Source organism: Pantherophis guttatus, chromosome 3 (assembly GCF_059756535.1).
Source record: "Pantherophis guttatus breed Tessera chromosome 3, ASM5975653v1, whole genome shotgun sequence".
In the NCBI taxonomy this organism is placed as follows: domain Eukaryota; kingdom Metazoa; phylum Chordata; class Lepidosauria; order Squamata; family Colubridae; genus Pantherophis; species Pantherophis guttatus.
The window spans coordinates 118377546-118397617 of NC_142065.1; the positions used below are offsets into that span (position 1 = coordinate 118377546).

General features: G+C 36.9%; 1 protein-coding gene across 1 annotated transcript in view; it reads right to left on the minus strand.

Annotated features, from left to right (window-relative positions):
• The window catches only part of LOC148114798 (putative protocadherin beta-18), a 34254-nt gene extending 14807 nt beyond the window's left edge, over positions 1–19447 (minus strand). The window contains exons 1-2 of the mRNA XM_087890720.1: positions 19297–19447; positions 16975–17165 (exon numbers count right to left, since the gene is read on the minus strand). Of these exons, the coding sequence (XP_087746846.1) occupies positions 16975–17165; positions 19297–19447 (342 nt within the window). The remainder of the gene's footprint in view (positions 1–16974; positions 17166–19296) is intronic.
• Between the last annotated feature and the right edge of the window lie 625 nt (positions 19448–20072).

Here is a 20072-nt window from a genome sequence, read left to right on the forward strand (position 1 = left end):
TTTTTATTGGCCAAGTGTGATTGGACACATAAGGAATTTGTCTTGGTGCATATGCTCTCAGTGTACATAAAAGAAAGGATACATTCATCAAGAATCATAAGGTACAACACTTAATGATAGTCATAGGGTACAAATAAGCAATCAGGAACAATATCAATATAAATCATAAGGATACAAGCAACAAAGTTGCAGTCATACAGTCATGAGTGGAAGGAGATGGGTGGTGAGAATGCTGAGAAGATTAATAGTAGTGCAGACTTAGTAAATAGTTTGACAGTGTTGAGGAATTATTTGTTTAGCAGAGTGATGGCGTTCGGGGAAAAACTGTTCTTGTGTCTAGTTGTTCTAGTGTGCAGTGCTCTATAGCATCGTTTTGAGGGTAGGAGTTGAAACAGTTTATGTCCAGGATGTGAGGGGTCTGTAAATATTTTCACAGCCCTCTTGTTGACTCGTGCAGTATACAGGTCCTCAATGGAAGGCGGGTTGGTAGCAATTGTTTTTTCTGCAGTTCTAATTATCCTCTGAAGTCTGTGTCTGTCTTGTTGGGTTGCAGAACCAAACCAGACAGTTATAGAGGTGCAGATGACAGACTCAATAATTCCTCTGTAGAACTGTATCAGCAGCTCCTTGGGCAGTTTGAGCTTTCTGAGTTGATGCAGAAAGAACATTCTTTGTTGTGCTTTTTTGATGATGTTTTTGATGTTAGCTGTCCATTTTAGATCTTGCGAATTTCTTGTAGAAATTTGAAGGTCTCTGCTGTTGATACTGTGTTGTCTAGTATTGTGAGAGGTGGAAGTATGGAAGGGTTTCTCCTAAAGTCTACCACCATTTCTAGGGTTTTGAATGTGTTCAGTTCCAGATTGTTCCGGTCGCACCACGAGGCTAGTTGTTCAGCTTCCCATCTATATGCAGATTCATCATTGTCTTGAATGAGACCGATCACTGTTGTGTCATCTGCAAACTTCAGTAGTTTAACAGATGGATCATCTGCGCACTCAAGACTCTGTTGTTCCGCCAGGCTGGGTTAGCAATATAATTTTAAATTGGATGTTTTAAATTTTTGGGGTTTTAAATTAAGCCAAATTTATTTAATATTTTTAAATTATTTTAAATTGATGTTGATTCTGTTTTTAAATAGGCTGTACACCGCCCTGAGTCCTTCGGGAGAAGGGCGGTATAGAAATAAAATTATTATTATTATTATTATTATTATTATTATTATTATTATTATTATTATTATTATTATTATTATTTATTGGTTAATCTTTAGTGAGATTCACAGCCTTTGAGGCTGGTTAATAGCTCAGCAGCTCGAGTCCTAACCAAGGACCTAGGAACTGTTAAGGTATCGTCGGAGGATGTAAGCTGTTCTGAGTAAGGTGGTTTTTTGTAGAGTCAAAATGTTCAAGTCCGGCAAATTTAGAATTTCTAAATAGCGGGGTAGCCCTTTGGGTATTGCTCCGAGGGCTCCAATTACAATCGGGACAACACACAATTTCTTTTTCCACAGTCGCTCAACTTCAATTTGTAAGTCCCGGTACTTGGTGATTTTTTCTTGCTGCTTATCTTCAATTCGTGCATCACCAGGTATTGCAATGTCAATGAACCATACTTTTTTCTTTTCAACTATTGTTATGTCAGGTGTGTTGTGGACCAAGTACCTGTCAGTCTGAATCCTAAAGTCCCACAAGATCTTGAGTTTCTCATTCTCTAAAACTTTCTCAACCTGATGTTCCCAGTGGTTTTTGCTGTACTCAAATCCAAACTTCTGGCACAATTTCCAGTGAATGATTTTAGCAACACGGTCATGGCATTGTAGGTAGTCAGTTTGTGAAATTTTGCTGCACCCACTGATCAGGTGGTCAACTGTCTCTTCTTTTTCATTGCAGAGGCGGCATTTGCTGTTGGTGGTAACATGTTGAATTTTTGCCTTCATACAGTTTGTGGCTAGGGCTTGTTCTTGAGCTGCCAAAATAAAGCTTTCTGTTTCTTTTTTCAGTACTCCTGATCTTAACCAGTTCCAAGTTAGTTTCTGGTCAGCTTTGCCTTCAATACTTTTCAAGTATTGGCCATGCAGAGCTTTGTGTTTCCAATTTTCAGCTCGCTGCTCAGTTACTTCTTTCTTATATTCTGCTTTTGTTTTAGTTGTCTTTAAAAGGCCTCCTTTATTTACTTTCTTAATCATTGGTTCTTCACTTTTCTGGATGTAATCATTCAAGCTGCATTTTTCTTCTTCCACAGTCTGCTTTACTTGTAGGAGTCCTCGACCACCCTCTGCTCTTGGTAAATATAATCGGTCAACATCACTTTTAGGGTCCAAGGCATGATTCATTGTCATAAGCTTCCTTGTTTTTCTGTCCAAATTGTCTAACTCCATCTGGGTCCAGTCAATTATTCCTGCAGAGTATCTAATCACAGGTATAGCCCAGGTATTTATGGCTTTTATGATGTTTCCTTCACTCAATTTGGACATTAATATCTTACGAATTCGTCGAATGTACTTGGCTGAAGTTAATTCCTTGACTTTATTATGCATTAAGTCAGAGGCTTCTAAAATTCCCAAGTACTTGTAGCCTTCTTCTGATTTTACTGCCTTTATCATTTCTTCATTCTCTAGTTCTATTCCATCCTCTTCTATGATCTTGCCTGCTTTGGTTGCTATTGTTGCACATTTGTCAATTCCAAACTGCATACCAATGTCTTGGCTGAATTCTTTTGTGTTTTCAATTAATAAATTCAGTTCAGCTTTTGTTTTACCAAACAGCTTCAAATCATCCATGTACATCAAGTGCGAGATTTTCAGTCCTTTCTTTGCAAGTTCGTATCCACAGTTCATCTTCTTCAAAATGATTGTCAGTGGTAGCATTGAGAGTATAAAAAGTAGGGGTGAAAGGGAATCGCCCTGGAAAATGCCTCGTTTAATTTCAACTTCACCCAGTTCTTCTTCATTAGCCATAAGTTTTGTTTTCCAGAGGTTCATTGAAGATTCCATGAATTTTTGTATGTTGCTGCTGATGCCTAATATTTCCAGGCATTTCTTGATCCAGCTATGGGGAACTGAATCAAATGCTTTCTTATAATCTATCCAAGCCATGAACAGGTTGGTTCGTCTTTTCTTTGAGTTCTTTAGGATTATCTTGTCGACCAGCAATTGATCTTTTGTTCCTCTTGAGTTTTTGCAGCATCCTTTCTGTTCTACAGGAAGCAAGTTATTTCTTTCCAGATATCCATAGATTTGGTTTGCAATGATACCAGTAAGAAGCTTGTATGTTGTTGGCAAGCAGGTGATTGGCCTATAGTTTCCAGGGTCCTTTCCTTTTTCTTTATCTTTTTGGATCAAAAATGTCCTTCCAGTTGTCATCCATCCATCATTTTCAGGTGTTTTTAGGATCTGGTTCATCTGGGTTGCCAATCTTTTGTGCAGACTTGTAAGTGCCTTTAACCAGAAGCCATGCAGCTCATCCGGTCCAGGTGCACTCCAGTTCTTCACTTTTCTTGACTGTCTTTGCACCATTGCTTTTGTTATTTTCACGTCTTCCATTTTATGCATTATTATTATTATTATTATTATTATTATTATTATTATTATTATTATTATTATTAGAGATCCAGTCATTGGTATAAAGAGAGAAGAGAAGTGGGGAGAGCACACAGCCTTGGAGCAGCCCTGTGCTAATTGTACAGGTATCTGATGTGATTCTGTTTAGCTTCACCTGCTGCTTCCTATTTGTTAAGAAGCTTATGATCCACTTACAAGTGTGTTTATCTTAGCTGGTTTAGCTTAGTTAGAATTGTGTCTGGAATGATGGTATTGAATGCTGAAGTAAAGTCTACAAAGAGGACCCTTGCATAGGTCTTTGGAGATTCAAGATTTTGTAGGATGTAGCGCAGAGCCATATTAACAGCATCATCTGTTGATCTATTTGCTCGGTATGCAAATTGCAAGGGGTCTAACAGCGGATCCGTGGTGGTTTTTAAGTGGGACAGCACTAGCCTTTCAAAGGTTTTCATGACTACAGATGTTACAGCAACTGGTCTGTAGTCATTCAGTTCCTTGATGGTGGGCTTCTTTGGCACTGGGATGATAGTAGAGCATTTGAAGCAAGAAGGAACATAGCACATCTCTAGCAATTTATTCAAGATATGGGTGAAGATGGGGGCCAATTGGTCAGCACAGACTTTTAAGCAAGAAGGAGTTATCTTGTCTGGGCCTGGAGCTTGTCTGTGAAATAGGTCTTGCACTTCCTTTTCTGTGATCACTAGGGGTCGTGAACCCAATGGGATGGGGTCAGTTGTAGGAAGCTTGGCTGTTGTTGGTTTGTCTGAGATGGGGGTTGTGGAGATAAGTGGCTGCAGTTTCCTTTCAAACCTGCAGTAAAACATGTTCAGGTCATCTGCCAGTTGTTAATTTCCTTCAGCCTGGGAAGGAGGTTTACCGTAGCCGGTGATATTTTTAAGAGTTTCCCACGTTTGCTGGTTCATTTGTTGAGAACTGATTCTTTAGCTTTTCAGAGTAGCTTCTTTTTGCTGCTCTGATCTCCCTTGTTAATACATTTCTGGCCTGATTGTACAGCATTTTATCACCTTTTCTGTAGGCTTCCTCTTTGGAATGACATAGCTGCTTAAGTTTAGCTGTGAACCAAGTTTTGTTGTTACTGTATATTCGCAAGTTCCTGGTCGGTACACATAAGTCTTCACAGAAGCTGACATATGATGTTACAGTATCTGTGAGTTCATCCAGGTCTGCAGATTAAGTTAAATTATTTATTTATTTATTTTATTTTATCATATTTGTGTACCGCCCTACTCCCAGAGGACTCAGGGTGGTGAACAGCCAAGATAAAAATACAAATAACATACAAAAGTTAAAAACTATTAAAAATAGATTAAATAATTTGGACTCAAAAAACAAATTTAAGACATCCAATTTATGTAAAACATTTAAAACCCAATTTAAAAGGGAGAGTTAGATAAAAAGAGTTATGGATTTGATTTTGTTAAAAATGAATTGGAAATCTTACTGTGCAGCAGTAATGAACATATTATTGCTAAGGTTTATAAAACATTACTGAAACTGAATTTGGAAAGTGAACATGTAAATCATTGTATGATTCAGTGAGCAAGGAACTTTGGATATAATGTGATGCTTGAACAATGGGAAAATATGTAGACGAAAGGTTTAAAATCCACATTAAACTATAATTTAAAAGAAAAATTTTATAATGTTATAACATATAATAATATATGTATTGTTCGTATTTAACACCAGATAAGTTATTTAGAATGTATAAGGATATTTCAAATGAATGTTGGAAATGTCACAGTAAAAAAGGGACCTTTTATTGTTTATAGTGGACATGTGATAAAGCAAAGAAATTTTGGAGTAAGATTCATATTTTAATACAAAGCATTCTTAAAATGAAGATGGAGATGAAGCCAGAGACTTTTCTTTTGGGTTTAATGGGAAAAGACTTGGAAAAAAATTTTGGAACTTTTTTCTTATATATGTCGACGGCATATTATATATGTTGATGGCAGCAAGACTACTGTATGCACAAAAATGGAAGGACACTTCGATTCCCACCATGGACAAATGGCTACAGAAGTTGATGGAACTGTATTATACATTTAGTTTTTTTTCCCCTAAGTGTAAAATCTTACTTTTCTTTTCCTTGCAGACAGCTGGTCATTTGCATCCTTTTAGAGCACGGGTGTCAAACTTGCCACATCACATTGCCATCACATGCCGTTTCATGACATTTTCCCCATTCACGGATCTGAGATGGGTGTGGCCTGCACGTGATGCTTCTGGCCCATGGAAATCCATTCCTACTCCCACACCATTCAAAGGGTGTTCATCCCAAATTCTATAGGGGCAACCATGACCTGGATGACTGAGAAACTCTACAAACTTTTAGCTATACAATTTGGGATGAACACCCTTTGACATAAACTCATTAAGGACTACTCGTTGAGTACAGTTTGTCAGCCAGTTGTGAATCTATCTGGTGGTGATGCTATCTATCCCATATTTTTCTAGCTTACCAAGAAGTAGGTTGTGGTCTACTTTGTCGAATGCATTGGTGAAGTCTAAGTATATTATGTTCACAGCATTTCACTGGTCTACTAATTTAGTCACTATGTTGAAGAATGAAATAAGATTGGTTTGGCATGATCTGTTTGTCAGGCCTGGAAGCCATCTTTTGCATTGGAACTTCAGGCCTGCCACATTTAGTGCTGTGGAAAACTGGGAGGGGGGATTGTATGGAGCAGGGGAGATATATAGCAATAATAACATTCCTTTCTCTGAGAGTCAAGGACATCTTGCCCTGCACCCGGGAGGCATCTCCAGTTGGGACGGTGCATTGATTGGGCCGTGTGATGGACATGTGGGTGCTGAGCAGGGACTTGGACTTTTCTATGGGTGGGGAAAACCTGGAAGCTTTCAGATTCGGGTTTTCCCAGATGTGCCAATATGACATCTCTAATAAAATGGAACTTTGAGGAACTTCTAGCCTGGAGTCTTCTTTCGTTGGGGATGTTACTTAGAACTCTGACACTGTTTTTAACAAACCCCGTGCTGACTGCTAGTTATTACTTTACTCATTTCTAGCTGTTGGCAGATCTTTTTTTTTTATATTATCTTTTCCAGTATCTTTCCGGCTATTGATGTTAGGCTGATTGGTCTGTAGTTTCCTGGATCTGGTTTTTTCCCCTTTTTTGAAGATGGGAACCACATCAGGTCTTTTCCAGTCCTCTGGTGCACCAAGATTTTTGAAAGCTGTGATGCCCTGTTTCCCCCAAAATAAGACATCCCCTGATAATAAGCCCAATCGGGCTTTTTAAGGGCATGGCAATAAGGCCAAGCACTTATTTCAGGGTTCAAAAAAATATAAGACAGAGTCTTATTTTCGGGAAAACATGGTACAGTGGTTCTGAGATGACATCTGCCAGCTCCTTTAGAACTCTGCGATGTAATCTGTCAGGTCCTGATGATTTCCCAGTGATCAAGATCAGACAGGTGTTCTCTTACCTTTTTTTTTTTTTGCTTGTTTTAACTTTTATTTCTAGTCTGCCTTTTACAGTTATGTTTTTGGTACGTTGGGCTATTTCTTTTTGTGTGAAGACTGATGCAAATAATGAGTTAAGCAGCTCTGCTTTCTCCCTACTGCCTGTTACTTTCTTGCCATCTTCTTGTTTCCTTGACTTTTTTCTTGTTATTAACAAGAACAATGCCAAACAATGCCGACTGGCGGCCCCCAGGGGGAGAGCCTTCTCTGTGGGGGCACCTACTATCTGGAACGAGCTCCCCCCAGAGATACGGAGGATCCCGGATCTGCGCACCTTCCGCCGCGCCTTAAAGGCCTTATTATTTCACCAGGCCGGCCTGGCCTAATTTTCCCCCTCTTTTATAAGAGATTTTTAAAATTTTAAATATCTTTTAGTATTTTATATATTCAATTTTAAATTGGTTTTAAAAGTTTGGGGTTTTAAATTTGTCGGGGCCAAAATTATTTAATTTGATTTTATTCTATTTTTAAATTTTGTATGTATGTATTTTTATTGTTTGGCTGTGCACCGCCCTGAGTCCTTCGGGAGTAGGGCGGTATAGAAATCTAATAAAATAAATAAAATAAATTAATTAATTAATATGTTGGAAGAAACTTTTTTTTTATTATCTTTGACTTTTGTTGTAAGTCTTTGTTCATTCTGAGCCTTTGCTTTCCTGACTTCATCTTTGCAGATTCTGGCAATCTGCTGATAATCAGCCTTAGTTAAGTGTCCCTTATTCTATTTTTTGTACTTGTCCCTTTTGTCTTTCAGTTTATTAGAGAGATCTTTATGCAGCCATGCTGGTTTCTTTTTGGATTTCTTATTTTTCTTTTTCAGTGGCATTGTGCTAGACTGGGCTTTTATGATCATATTTTTCAGTTTTCCAAGATTCTTGAGTCGTTTTCCCCTTTAGGATTTTCATCCAAAGAATCTTTCCCAAGTTCTCTCTGAGTTTGTTAAATCAGCTCTTTTAAAATCTAAGACTATGGTATTGTGTTCTATTGCTTGTGTTTGCATTATGTTGAATTCCAATATGACATGGTCACTCTTACCCAAGGTTCCTGCAGTTTCAACTCCCTCTATCACTTCTTCTCTGTTCATGAGAATTAAGTCCTGTATGGTTATCTCTCTAGTTCCCTCCTCAACCTTTTGAACAACAAAGTTGTCAGCTAGGTTGGTCAGGAACTTATTCAATTTCTCACTTGGTGCAGAATTAGTCTTCCAGTTAATGTCAGGGAAATTGAAGTCCTCCATTATTATTATAGTGTGTTTCCTACATGTATTTGTTATTTGGTTAGCAATTAACCAATACTAGCAATCTACTTTTTCTGCTTGGTTGGGTGGCCTTTAGTATACATCTATGGCAATGTCATTCCTTTTTTCTTTTAAATTGGTGCATATGCATTCTAGGAAGTTTTCGTCTTCGGTTTCATGCATTTCTGAAGCAATATAGTGGTCTTTTACATATAGTGCAACTCCACCTCCTCTTTTATGGGGTCTAGGTTTTTTGAACAGTTTGCATCCTTCTATCAATATGTTCCAGTCATGAGTTTCATCCCACCAAGTTTCAGTAATTCCAACTATATCGTATCTACCTTCATGTATTAATAATTCAAGTTCACCCTGTTTGTTCCCCAAACTTTGTGCAGTTGTATATGGGCATTTGAGATTTTTATGTATAACTCTGGGTATGCTTCCTATGTCTCCTGTTTGGTGTTGGACTTTGTCTTCCTTTCTATCCCTCTTTACCTCATTATTTGATTTGTTTTTTAGGGCTTTTTGCTTGGAATTTGGTCCTGGAGATTCTAAAGATTGGTCACCTTCCCCCCCCCCAATTTTAGTTTAAAGCCCTCCTGATAAGTTGAGCTAGTCATTTTCCAAAAACATTGTTCCCAGTTTTTGTGAGGTACAGCCCATTGCCAAAAGCCCATCATGGAGGTAGTGCAGACCATGGTCCAGGAATCCAAAGTTATTTTGGTGAGACCAACCCTTTAGCCAGTGGTTCACTTCTAAAATTCTTTGTTCTCTTACTAGATGTTGATCTTTTGTTGGCAGTACAGATGAAAAAACTACTTGTGCACCTAACTCCTTAGCATTCTTGCCTAGCTGCTCATAATCACTCAATATTATTTTCAGGTCCATTTTCATGTCATTCATCCCTATGTGTAGTAGTAGAAAAGGGTTTGATTATTTTGGTTAGTTTCTCTGCCACATCTTTGATTTTTGCTCCAAGGAGACAACATATATCTCTAGATTGATTGTCTGATTTACAGATGGCTGGTTCTGTTCCCTTGACAATTGAATCTCCTAATAACATTATACAGAATACAGTCATATCCTTTCATCAACCTGCTGATTTTAACATTTTATATAACAATATTCATTGTAGTATTCCCCCTTTCTGATTTCCATCTCTATTTATATCTTGATAATACCAATCTTATGTTAATAAGTATTCTATTTCTATCCATCATCTCTTATCAATTTTAATTATATTAGTTACATTAGTCATACTTACATCATTATCGTAACATTATAAATATGCTATTAAAATTGTTGACATTGTAATATTTACTCCACCTTGTATATAATCCCTCATTTAGTTATTCAATATTATATTATATTATATTACTCAATGCTAATTACTATGATAACCTTAATAATGCTATTTAATCTTTCAGCTTCTGATCCTTCCTTCTGCATACTAATTTTAAAATATTATATAGGAATGTACATAACAATATTTTCCCTTTTTCTAATTCCTACCTCTATTCTAAATCTTGATAGCATATATCTTATATTGGTGAATATTCTATTTCTACCCGTCATCTCTCAGTCGTTTTAGTAAATCAATTCTTATTGATTTTTTAGCATGCTTTCCATACTCCTCCTTTGAAGTATTATGTCTCCCTGTATCATTCTTTCTTGGTCTAAGTGTTCCCTCTTCTACCTCTGCCTCTTGCTGCCAGATCTTCACCATGTCTATAAGTGTCTCTGTCCTCACTTCAAGAATATCTTTCTGCTTATTCAATTCTATATTTAAGTCTCTAAGTATATTGTCAGCTTAATCTGTTTCACCCATTTTAGTTATCTCTTCCTTCTCCTTATCTTTTAGCTTCGTTTGTTGTTTTGTCTCTTTTCCTCTGTTTTTTTCTATTCTATCCTCTATTTCCTGGGTATCCTGTTCATATTTCACTGTTATTTGCTGAACATTTTCTAGTCTCACGTCTGTATCATACAGATCCTTTATCTCCCTGTGGTTCTTTGTTATCGTTTCATATACTTTGAAACATTGATGACATTTCTTTTTGAAATATGCTTGTTATTTCCTGTTGAAACATTTTATCTTATTTTAATAAGTCCAAAAATTACTCACAAATCTATCAAAATCACAAACCCTTAGTTGTCTGTAACATGAAAAAGCCAACCTTAAAACTATTCACTCAGTCCCAGAATCATTCCTCGAAGTACACAATATTTATAATTCTTTATAGTCCTCCACCAATTATTTTACTCCTTCCATATTTTCCCTTGTCTTCATCAGCCACCTAACCAGCTCTTTGATTCCAATAATAGTTCCAAGTGTTTGTGAACCACTCTGCTTAGCAATCTTCAAGGGTCTCAGAAATTTTCCCTCCTTAGTCATGAAACAAATAGGTATCAAACGTTATACAGCAAAAAACACAGTCTTCCTGATGTGTTTACCTCCACTCAGTATTAAAGATTATTCCAAGGTCTTCCCAGCCTTGTAAAAATATAGTGTATTTCCTTTCTTTCACCATCCTCAGATAAGATTTCAATGTGAAACCCAATTTAACAGCATTCCGATTTCTTCAAATTATTTCTTTCACTTTTTCCCAATAATGAGACCAATATTTCCAGCATTTTAAAATGCCTTTTCAAGATGTTCCCAATAAAATGTTCAAATCCAGTCATTCTATATTTTAAAAATTATATCCTCTCTTAGGTTTCATTTTCTTTTGGGTCTATAGTTGCTTTAAACATTTTGGAGAATTGTCTTTTCAGAGTTTCTTTTCTTTGGGGTTTAATCCCTAGTAAAGAAGTTGAAGATCATCTCACCCATTCAAACACCGCTCCAGCACATTTCTTTCTTTGGTTGTCCCAGCTTCCCGGCAGCCATAATGGCCGCCTCTCCTTCCTTGTTGTTGGATAGGAGAGTGAGCCTCGGATCAAGCAGAAGAGTTGCCACTCTCCATGATCTGCAAGGCGTCCTCCTTTCTTCGTCACTCCTATGAGGTGACTTTAGCCCTTTAAGGGGCCCCCAGTGAGGAGAATTCAACCTAGGTTCACAGAATCCCACTCCCTACGACTGTGTCGTAGCGATGCCAAACAAGAAGTCTTTTTTTTAATTCAATTTTTTTATTTTATATTGTTTATACATATCAATGCGTGAATGGTGTGATACCTGAGTATCATACATCTCAACACAAATAAACATAATATTATTACTCCTAGTTATTACATTTCATTTTCATTGTTTCATATTATTTACCCATATCTTTTACTATCGCCCTTCAGTTCTAAACCTTTTTGTTCTTTCATATATCTTAACACACACACACACACACACACACACACACACACACAAACATACATTCTATTATTCCCCTCTTATTTCTATCTCTTTTAACTTTTTTCCTTTCCCATATCCCTGTAATATTCAAAGACATTTTTTATTCATATTTCCCTTAATTAACTCTTCACATCAGTTTATATCAAAATTTCATCCTTTATTCTTTCATTATTCAGTGTCTCAGTAGACACTTCTAGTACCAATCAAAATCGTTTATACATTTAAAGTACATCTATTCATGTTCTTTCCAATCCTTCAATCCATATAATACACATGTTTACATTAAAATATATTCTTTCATTATCTAATCACCCACTGTTACATTCTAGCATTTCACTGCTAATCATATTTTTATGCATATTTAATAGTACCATCATTCAAATTCTAATTTTCCAATTGTTACTTAATTCTTTTTTTTTATTGAAAAAGTTTTTCAAATACAAATTTTCCCCCCTTTCCCCCCCTCCACCCTAACCCCCCCTCCCCCTCCCCCTGTGGCTTCTCCAAAATAAAACCCAAATTAATAACAGATTATATAATACTTTACCATCCTTTTGTACCACCCCCATATACTAACCCTTTCTTTCTAACAATATTATTATATCCCCCTTATACTATACATTTCAAAAACAACATTCAACTGTAAAATTATATAATAAATTCTAATTTAGCAATTTCATCTATTCAACTCATAATCTATCCTTCTAACAATATCATTATATCCCCCTTATACTATACATTTCAAAGCAACATTCAAAGCAACTTTCAGCTGTAAAACTATATAATAAATCCTAATTTAGCAATTTCAACTCATAATCTATCCATTTCCTCCTCCCCCATACATATATCTCTTAATTCAAATCTTTTATGTATATTGATATAACATAACATCCCTTCTCCTAAACTAAACAATCAGTAAACTAACCTATCTCCACCCACTTTCCTACAGGTCTACATACATAATATTTTCAATATCTTTATTCTTCTGCCCATTCCACTAAAAAAAAAAAAATATTTACATATATATATAAAATCCTCAATTGACTTTAAGTTTGTAATCCATATGATATCTTCTGTAATGTCTCACAGCTGGATTGTTAATTCCATTACCCATGTTAGGGTAACATCACATCCTAATTCCAACAGTATGTTCGGTATCTTCAATTACCATCTGCCCCCATCAATAGTAAATATTTTCATATATAAAAAAAACCACCCGAGTGACTTTATATTTATATTCCATATAGTGTCGTCTATAATGTCTTCCATCTAGATTATTAATTCCAACCACCGTGTTGGGGTAACAGCCAGATCTTCTGCATGCCCCAATCCCATAGTTCTCTTGCCTTATAGCTCAGCATAAATGTAATCCATTTGTCAAAGAATCCAAAATAGAAAATTCCAATCCACTCAATTTATGGCCATCTTCACATCCCAAGAGTATAGCACTACAGAGATCTGTCACTCTCCTCAGGATAATAAAAACCAATACTTTGCCTCAACTAAATTTCTAAATATTCAATCGTCTCTTGAGTAACTGGCATTACACTGTTGTTTGGCCTAAAAGTTTTTATTTTTGTAGGACCTGCTTCTTCTTTTCTTAACTTTTTGTGGCTTAGATCTCCATCCTGGTTTCCTTTCTATGAGTTGTATATCAACTGTTTGGTTTCCATGCTGGTCTGTAGCTTGATAAGTCATCACATTAGAATCCAAAGCCGCCTCTCTTGTATTTATAGGTAATCCAACTATAGCCTCTGAAGGAGAATCCAGAAGCGGCTCATCCACAAAAGCCTCTGTAACTTGTTGTTTTTCCGTTACCTCCACCTCCATCTGCTTAGCCTGAATTTCAATCTCTTGTTGATTTTGCCTTTCTTTATTCCCCTCGTGTATTATACGTGGAGATGTTAAACCGATTTTAAAAACCTTATAGTAAAATTCTTCTGCTTTTTCAACAGTATTTAATTGATATCGTTCTCCTTGATATCTCAATATTATACCAACTGGGACATCCCACCTGAATGGGATGTTTTGTTTCTTTAGTTCAGTCACCAAAAATCCAAAATCCTTTCTACCTTTTAACATCTTAGGCGGTAGTTCTTTAAATATCCAGATCTTCCTTCCATGCATTTCAAGAGTGGAGTTGAAAGACTTTTGCACAATATCATTTCTTATTTCTTTATCAGTAAAGTAAATCACCACATCTCTAGGCAACTGCCTTTGCTTTGCCACCCAAGAATTAACTCTGTAGGCCTTATCAATCTTGCAGGATTCATCTTCAGGGCTAACCTTTAAAATCCCAGCCAGAACTTCAGCAGACATCTTTCTCAAATCTTGTCTTTTATCTTCCTGTATTCCCCTAATTCTAACCGCAAATTCCATGAGTCTGAATTGCATTATTGTGGTTTCATTTTCAATCCTTTGTTTTATATTATCTACATTGTAAGTCTTATAGTCAGCTTCCTTTATTTTTTTAAACTCTACTTCTGAGCTTTTTTCTTGAATCCTTATTAAATCATTAGGGGTTAGAATACTTGCAGTTTAGGATCCCCGATCCGAATTTCATCCTGCTTATTCAGATGATCTGTTAATTTTGTTGATTGGTCCAGTCCCAGCGCCTGGCTCTGCAAAAAGGCAGAGTTCTCCCGAAGCCCAGAGCAGCGGCGAGCGGAAATAGGGAGCCACAACCTGCTCGTCCCCAAGAGTAAAAAAAAAAACTCTGGGGACTTCGCAGAGGGTTCTACCTGCCCTCGCCTGCTCTGTCTCACATTTCCTTCAGGAAATGGAGTTTTTTGAGCCGCCTTTCAGATGTAAATGTTTACAGGCAACAGGGCTGGCAGTCTCAGAGGACCGTCTGGCGGCGATGGAAGCCAGACCAGAAGCCCAATTGTTACTTAATTCTTATTCCCCTATCTCACTCTTCATATCTGTTTATATTAAAATATTATCCTAATATTTATTATACTACATATAAAATAATTATCTAACCTATATAATTATAATTATAATTCTCCCCCCCCTCCCTTATCCGTCATTTCTTGCCGCATCCGAACTTTTGATCTTATTTTCTTTTTGGCTTGCCACAGTTAAACAATTGGAAATTGTGGATTGCAGAGAGACACCTTCTGGAGTAAAAAGGAACATTGCAACTTGGTTTTTGTTTTGGGAAATCGTGAACTTTACAGATAACAACCGTGAGAATTTCTGGAGGATGATTTCTTTGTCTGCAGGTGGCTTGACTATGGGGGGGGGGAGGAACCACAACAGAACTCTTACAATTGGGATAACGTCAACTTAAAAAGAATAAAATGGCGCAGGAATTAGAGAAGAAACAAATTGATGTATTTGACTTGGAATGGAAATAAGAAAAATAATTAAAATGCCACGTGGAGGACAAAATTAGAGGACATTGAAGCTGAAATGAAGTATACAGAAGCAGACAAGAAAATGAAGAAACAAGACATAATGGCTGGAAATAAAGAAGACAAAGACAAGGTGATTAAATATGAATAAGTAATGCACAGGTGGATAGTAATAATAAAAAGGAGGTTATTAGAGACTATATTGTGAAAAACAATAGTTATAAAGATGATTACACTGGGATTAATAGTGAAAGAATTGGGGAATATGGGGTAAGATAGAAAAGTCCAAGACTTTGATCTACAAAATAACTATATTGAGATTAATGATGGTTAACAGAAATATGAGAAGAATGTTACAGATACTTAAAATTGAAATATGGATGGAAGCTATAATATATGAGAAATAGACTATGTTAAAAGAAAATATATCAGTGGACATAATGAATCAATTTTTATTAAGATGTTACATGGTATTACTTGAGAATAATTGATGACTATAACAACTGGGATATTGTTTAAATACCTATAACAATTGCAATAATTTGAATATTTTCAATAACTTTAATATTTTAATGTTTTCAATATTTTTGATAATATATCTAAGCAAAAAAGAAAAGAAGATTGAAATAATATAGGACTATGAATTACAAATAAGAATTACTCAAACTGATTTTTATACAAATGGTATGGTTAAAGAGATAGAATTGTGGGAAATAATTCGAGAATTGTATTGTAGTCTTATTTGAATTAAGAACTATGTTTCAATGTTAAATTGCTATATTTTTGGGATTAGAGATAGGATCTAAATTTGGTGAAGTAATAGGGAAATAAAGATTTATTGAGCATTATACAAAGTAAAAAATGTGAGGAAGTTTTAGAAAGGGAAATAAGATTTTGAAACATAAACATGTTTGACCTGTATTCTTAATAGTGAGGATTTAGGCTAAGAATTGTGAAATGTATTATGAGGTATTAATTGAATTGAGATTTAAAATGGATTAATAGAAGGGTAATTGTTTTGATTATATAAATAAGAGTAAACTTTTTATAAGATGGTAATAGGGGAGATAGGTGATTTAAGATTAAGTATTGTTAATAGTGAGGATTTAGGGTAACAATTGTGAAATGTACTATGAAGTATTAATTGAATTAAGATTTAAGGGGGGTTACTAGAAGGGTAATTGTTTTGATTAAGTAAATTTAATTTAATTTTTTTAAAGATGGTATTAGTTGAGATAGGTGAGTTAAGATTAAGAAATAAGTGTTATGGCAAAATGGAATATACAAAATTTTGTTCAAGATGGGGGGAAAAAAACTGTATAAATTGATGACCGAATCAGGGCTCTGTTCCGAAAAGATGTAATTTGTGTGTTGGAAAAAATAAAAAAAAATAAAAAACTTTTTGCAAAAAAAAAAAAAAAGCCGATAAAAGTTGTTTGTGGTGGCTTTCAGGAAGGTTCATCTCTATGGAGCAGACCGTTTTGCTGTTGTCTCCAGAGTCTTGGTCTCTAAGATTGAAGAGGGCCATCACCTTCTCCAAAGCCAAATCCTCCTTTAAACTGCTGGTCAGAGATAGGATGGACACTTCTGGGGCATTGTCATTGACATCTTCAACCTCTATAAGTATCTTGCAATGCCTGAAAGTCCTCCTCCGTCTGTTGCTCTGATTTTTATGCTATAACTCCTTTCTTTTTCATAATCAATCTGTCCCCTAAGAGTGATTTCTCCAGATCTTTCATTTAAAAGGAACAAACTGTTTATTCTTTCAGATGTTCTATGGAATGAGTAGGTGACTTGTGCATTTAAACCCAAATCAAGATCTGTAGCTTCCACTTTAGCCACCGCAGTGCCTGTAGGAAGGTTTTCCTTTATTTTTACCTTATATTCAGATTGGGAAAATTGAGGAGGGTTATCATTTATGTCCAGAATATCAATGTTAATTTGAACAGTGCCTGTGTTCTGTGGTACCCCATCAGCAACAGCCATTAGGGTGATATTGAGATGTGGCACCTTTTCTCTATCTAGTGATCTCTTTAGAACAAGATCCACATTGTTAATTCCGTCTTTGTTCCTTTGCACATGAAGCCAAAAATATTCATTGGTGCTGAGTGTATAGTTTTGGATGCTGTTTTCTCCTAGGTCCTCACCATCTGCAGATTCTAAGGGAAGTGCCATATTTGTAGGAACATTCTCAGGAATTTCTATCTCAAATTCATTTTTAGAGAATTTGGGAGCATTGTCATTTATGTCTTCTATTACTATTTCAATATTGTATGATTCCAAAGGGTTGTCAAGCACAATTTGAGATGTAAGTATGCAAGGATCTGTCTGGCTACACAGAATGTCCCGGTCTACTTTATCATTTATCAATATATCCCCAGTATGAATATCAAGGGAGAAATACTGCTTAGTGCTTTCAGAAATGGGATGGGCTCTGCGATCAAACTGTTTATTCTTTCAGGCATTCTATGGAATGAGTAGGTGACTTGTGCATTTTGTAAGGTCTTGCCTCTCCAATCTTCCCAAGAAAGCAGGATTTTGTAACTAAAGTTGTTCCAAAAGGAACTTTTATTGAAAGAATTGTGAAAGCAAGAGGTCTAGGCAGGAACTAAATTTTCCTACTTAAAAAACGCAGTGCAAACAAAACCCCTCCCATAGCACAGCAATGCGGGAAACAGAAACAGAAACTTATATAGAGATCTCTCCAAGCAGGAAATAGAAACAGAAATTTCATATAGAGATCCCTCCAATCCTCCCCCCCCCCAAGAATGCCAGCGTCCTAATATAAATATTTGGGACCTGACATGCCCCCCCTTAGAAAAGGGCCCAGGGCCCAGCTATTTAGACTGCTGCAAAGATTTTAGAAAATTGGTGGAAAGGTAAACTTTGTCTCCTACTTTGTAAGGTCTAGGTTGTATATGTTTCTTGTCTGCTTGTGCTTTATAGGCAGCCTTGGCTTCATCCAAGGCTTTGCAGATCCCTGGCCAAATGGTTTGGAAATGACTGATCCACTGTTTCAAGGAGGGATTTTTGGTTCATATGAGGGTAACTCAGACATAGCATTAAATTCTTGCCCTGTGGCCACTCTGAATGGGGTAAAACCTGTGCTAGTGTGAACTGCATTATTATAGGCCACTTCTGCAATAGGCAATGGCTCAGTCCAGTTGTCCTGCGGATAGTTAATAAAACACTGCAGGTACTGTTCCAGAACTGAGTCTGTTCATTCTATGGCCCCGTTTGTTTGTGGATGATGACTAGAACTAAGTCCCTGTTCGGTTCCAAATAGATCCAAAAAGCCTTTCCAGAAACTGGATGTGAATTGGACCCCTTTCTCCAAAATAATATATCATGGGGCCCCATGCAAGCAGTATATGTGGACCAAAAACAGCTTAGCCAAGGCTTTGGGCGTAGGGATCTTTTGGCATGGGATGAAGTGAACCTGCTTTGAGAAATGGTCTGTGACAACCCAGATCACTGTGTTTCCAGAACTCTTGGGCAATTCTACAATGAAATCCATGGAGATCTCTCTCCATGATGCTGAAGGGTCAGCCACTGGCTGCAGCAAACCAGGGGTTTTCCTCTGCCTGTATTTAGCAGCAGCGAAAATGGGGCAGCTTGCTACATAGCTTTCTATGTCTTTTTTCAATGAGGGTCACCAGAATTGCTGTTTCAGTAAATGTAACATTTTTACAAAACCAAAGTGACCAGCCAATTTGGAGTCATGACAAGCTTACATAGTTTTCAGCCTTTCCCTAGCTGGGACATACAACTTATTTCCCACTCAAGCTAACCCATCTTTTATTATGCAAGTATTTTATGAGCACTAAACCCCTCATCTCTTTCCAAGGCCTTTTTGTATTCGGTGGTGGTGGCATTGTCTAAGGTGGAGAGGTTATTCTTTGCCTGAGAGTGTGTGACAACCTTAGCCACTAAATGGGAGGCTGGGAGCATGGGCTTAATTACTTCCTCCTTGACACTGTTGTATTGTGGTAGTCTGGACAAGGCATCTGCCAAAAAGTTTTTCTCTCCCGGTAAATACTTCAAAGTGAAATTAAAGTGTTGGAAGTACTGTGCCCAGAGGACCTGTTTTGGGAACGTTTTCTGTGGGGTTTTGAGTGCTTCCAAGTTCTTGTGGTCGGTCCATACTTGGAAAGGTATTTTGCTTCCTTCTAAGAAATGTCTCCAAGTTAGGAGTGCCCACCTGATTGCAAAAGCCTTTTCCCCATATAGCCCATCTCTGTTCAGTTTCAGTTAATTTCCTAGAGGTGTATGCACATGGTTGTAATTTGCCTTCTTCATTCTCTTGGAGTAAAACTGCACCAACTGCCACATCACTGGCATCGGCCTGGATTACAAATGGTTTCTCTGGGTCTGGGTGTTTTAACACAGGTGTGGCTGAAAAGAGTCTTTTCAGTTTCTCAAATGTCGCTTGGCAGTCCATAGTCCACTTCAGTGGTTGGCTAGGTTTTGGTTTATCTACCTCCTTGGTTTTTAACAGATTTGTAATCGGCAATGCTATTTAAGCAAAAGAGGGCTAAATTGCCAATAAAAGTTAGTGAACCCCAGGAAGCTCTGCAATTGCTTGCGAGTGCGGGGGGTTTCCCACTCGAGGATTGCTCTGACTTTTGTGGGGTCCATTTCCACCCCCGGTGAGAGATTCGGTACCCTAGATAATTTATTTTATCTTGGCGAAACTCACATTTGGAGAGTTTGACAAATAACTTAGCTGCCCTTAGTTTCTTCAAGACCTCCAGCACCAATTTAACATGTTGAATCTTAGTTTCATTATAAATTAATATATCATCAAGATAAACCAAAACTCCCTTATACAAGTGCTCATGCAGATCTCATTAATCAGCTGCATGAACACGGCAGGAGCCCCTTGGACCCAAATGTTAAACCTTGAACTGAAAACATTCCAATGGACAATTAAATGCTGTTTTCCATTCATCCCCCTCCCAGATCTGGATCCAGATCCAGTAATAAGCCTCCCTTAAGTCTAGCTTGGAAAAAATTCTCCCCTTCGCCAGATGGGTCAGCATGTCCTTCATTAGGGGTAGGGGGTA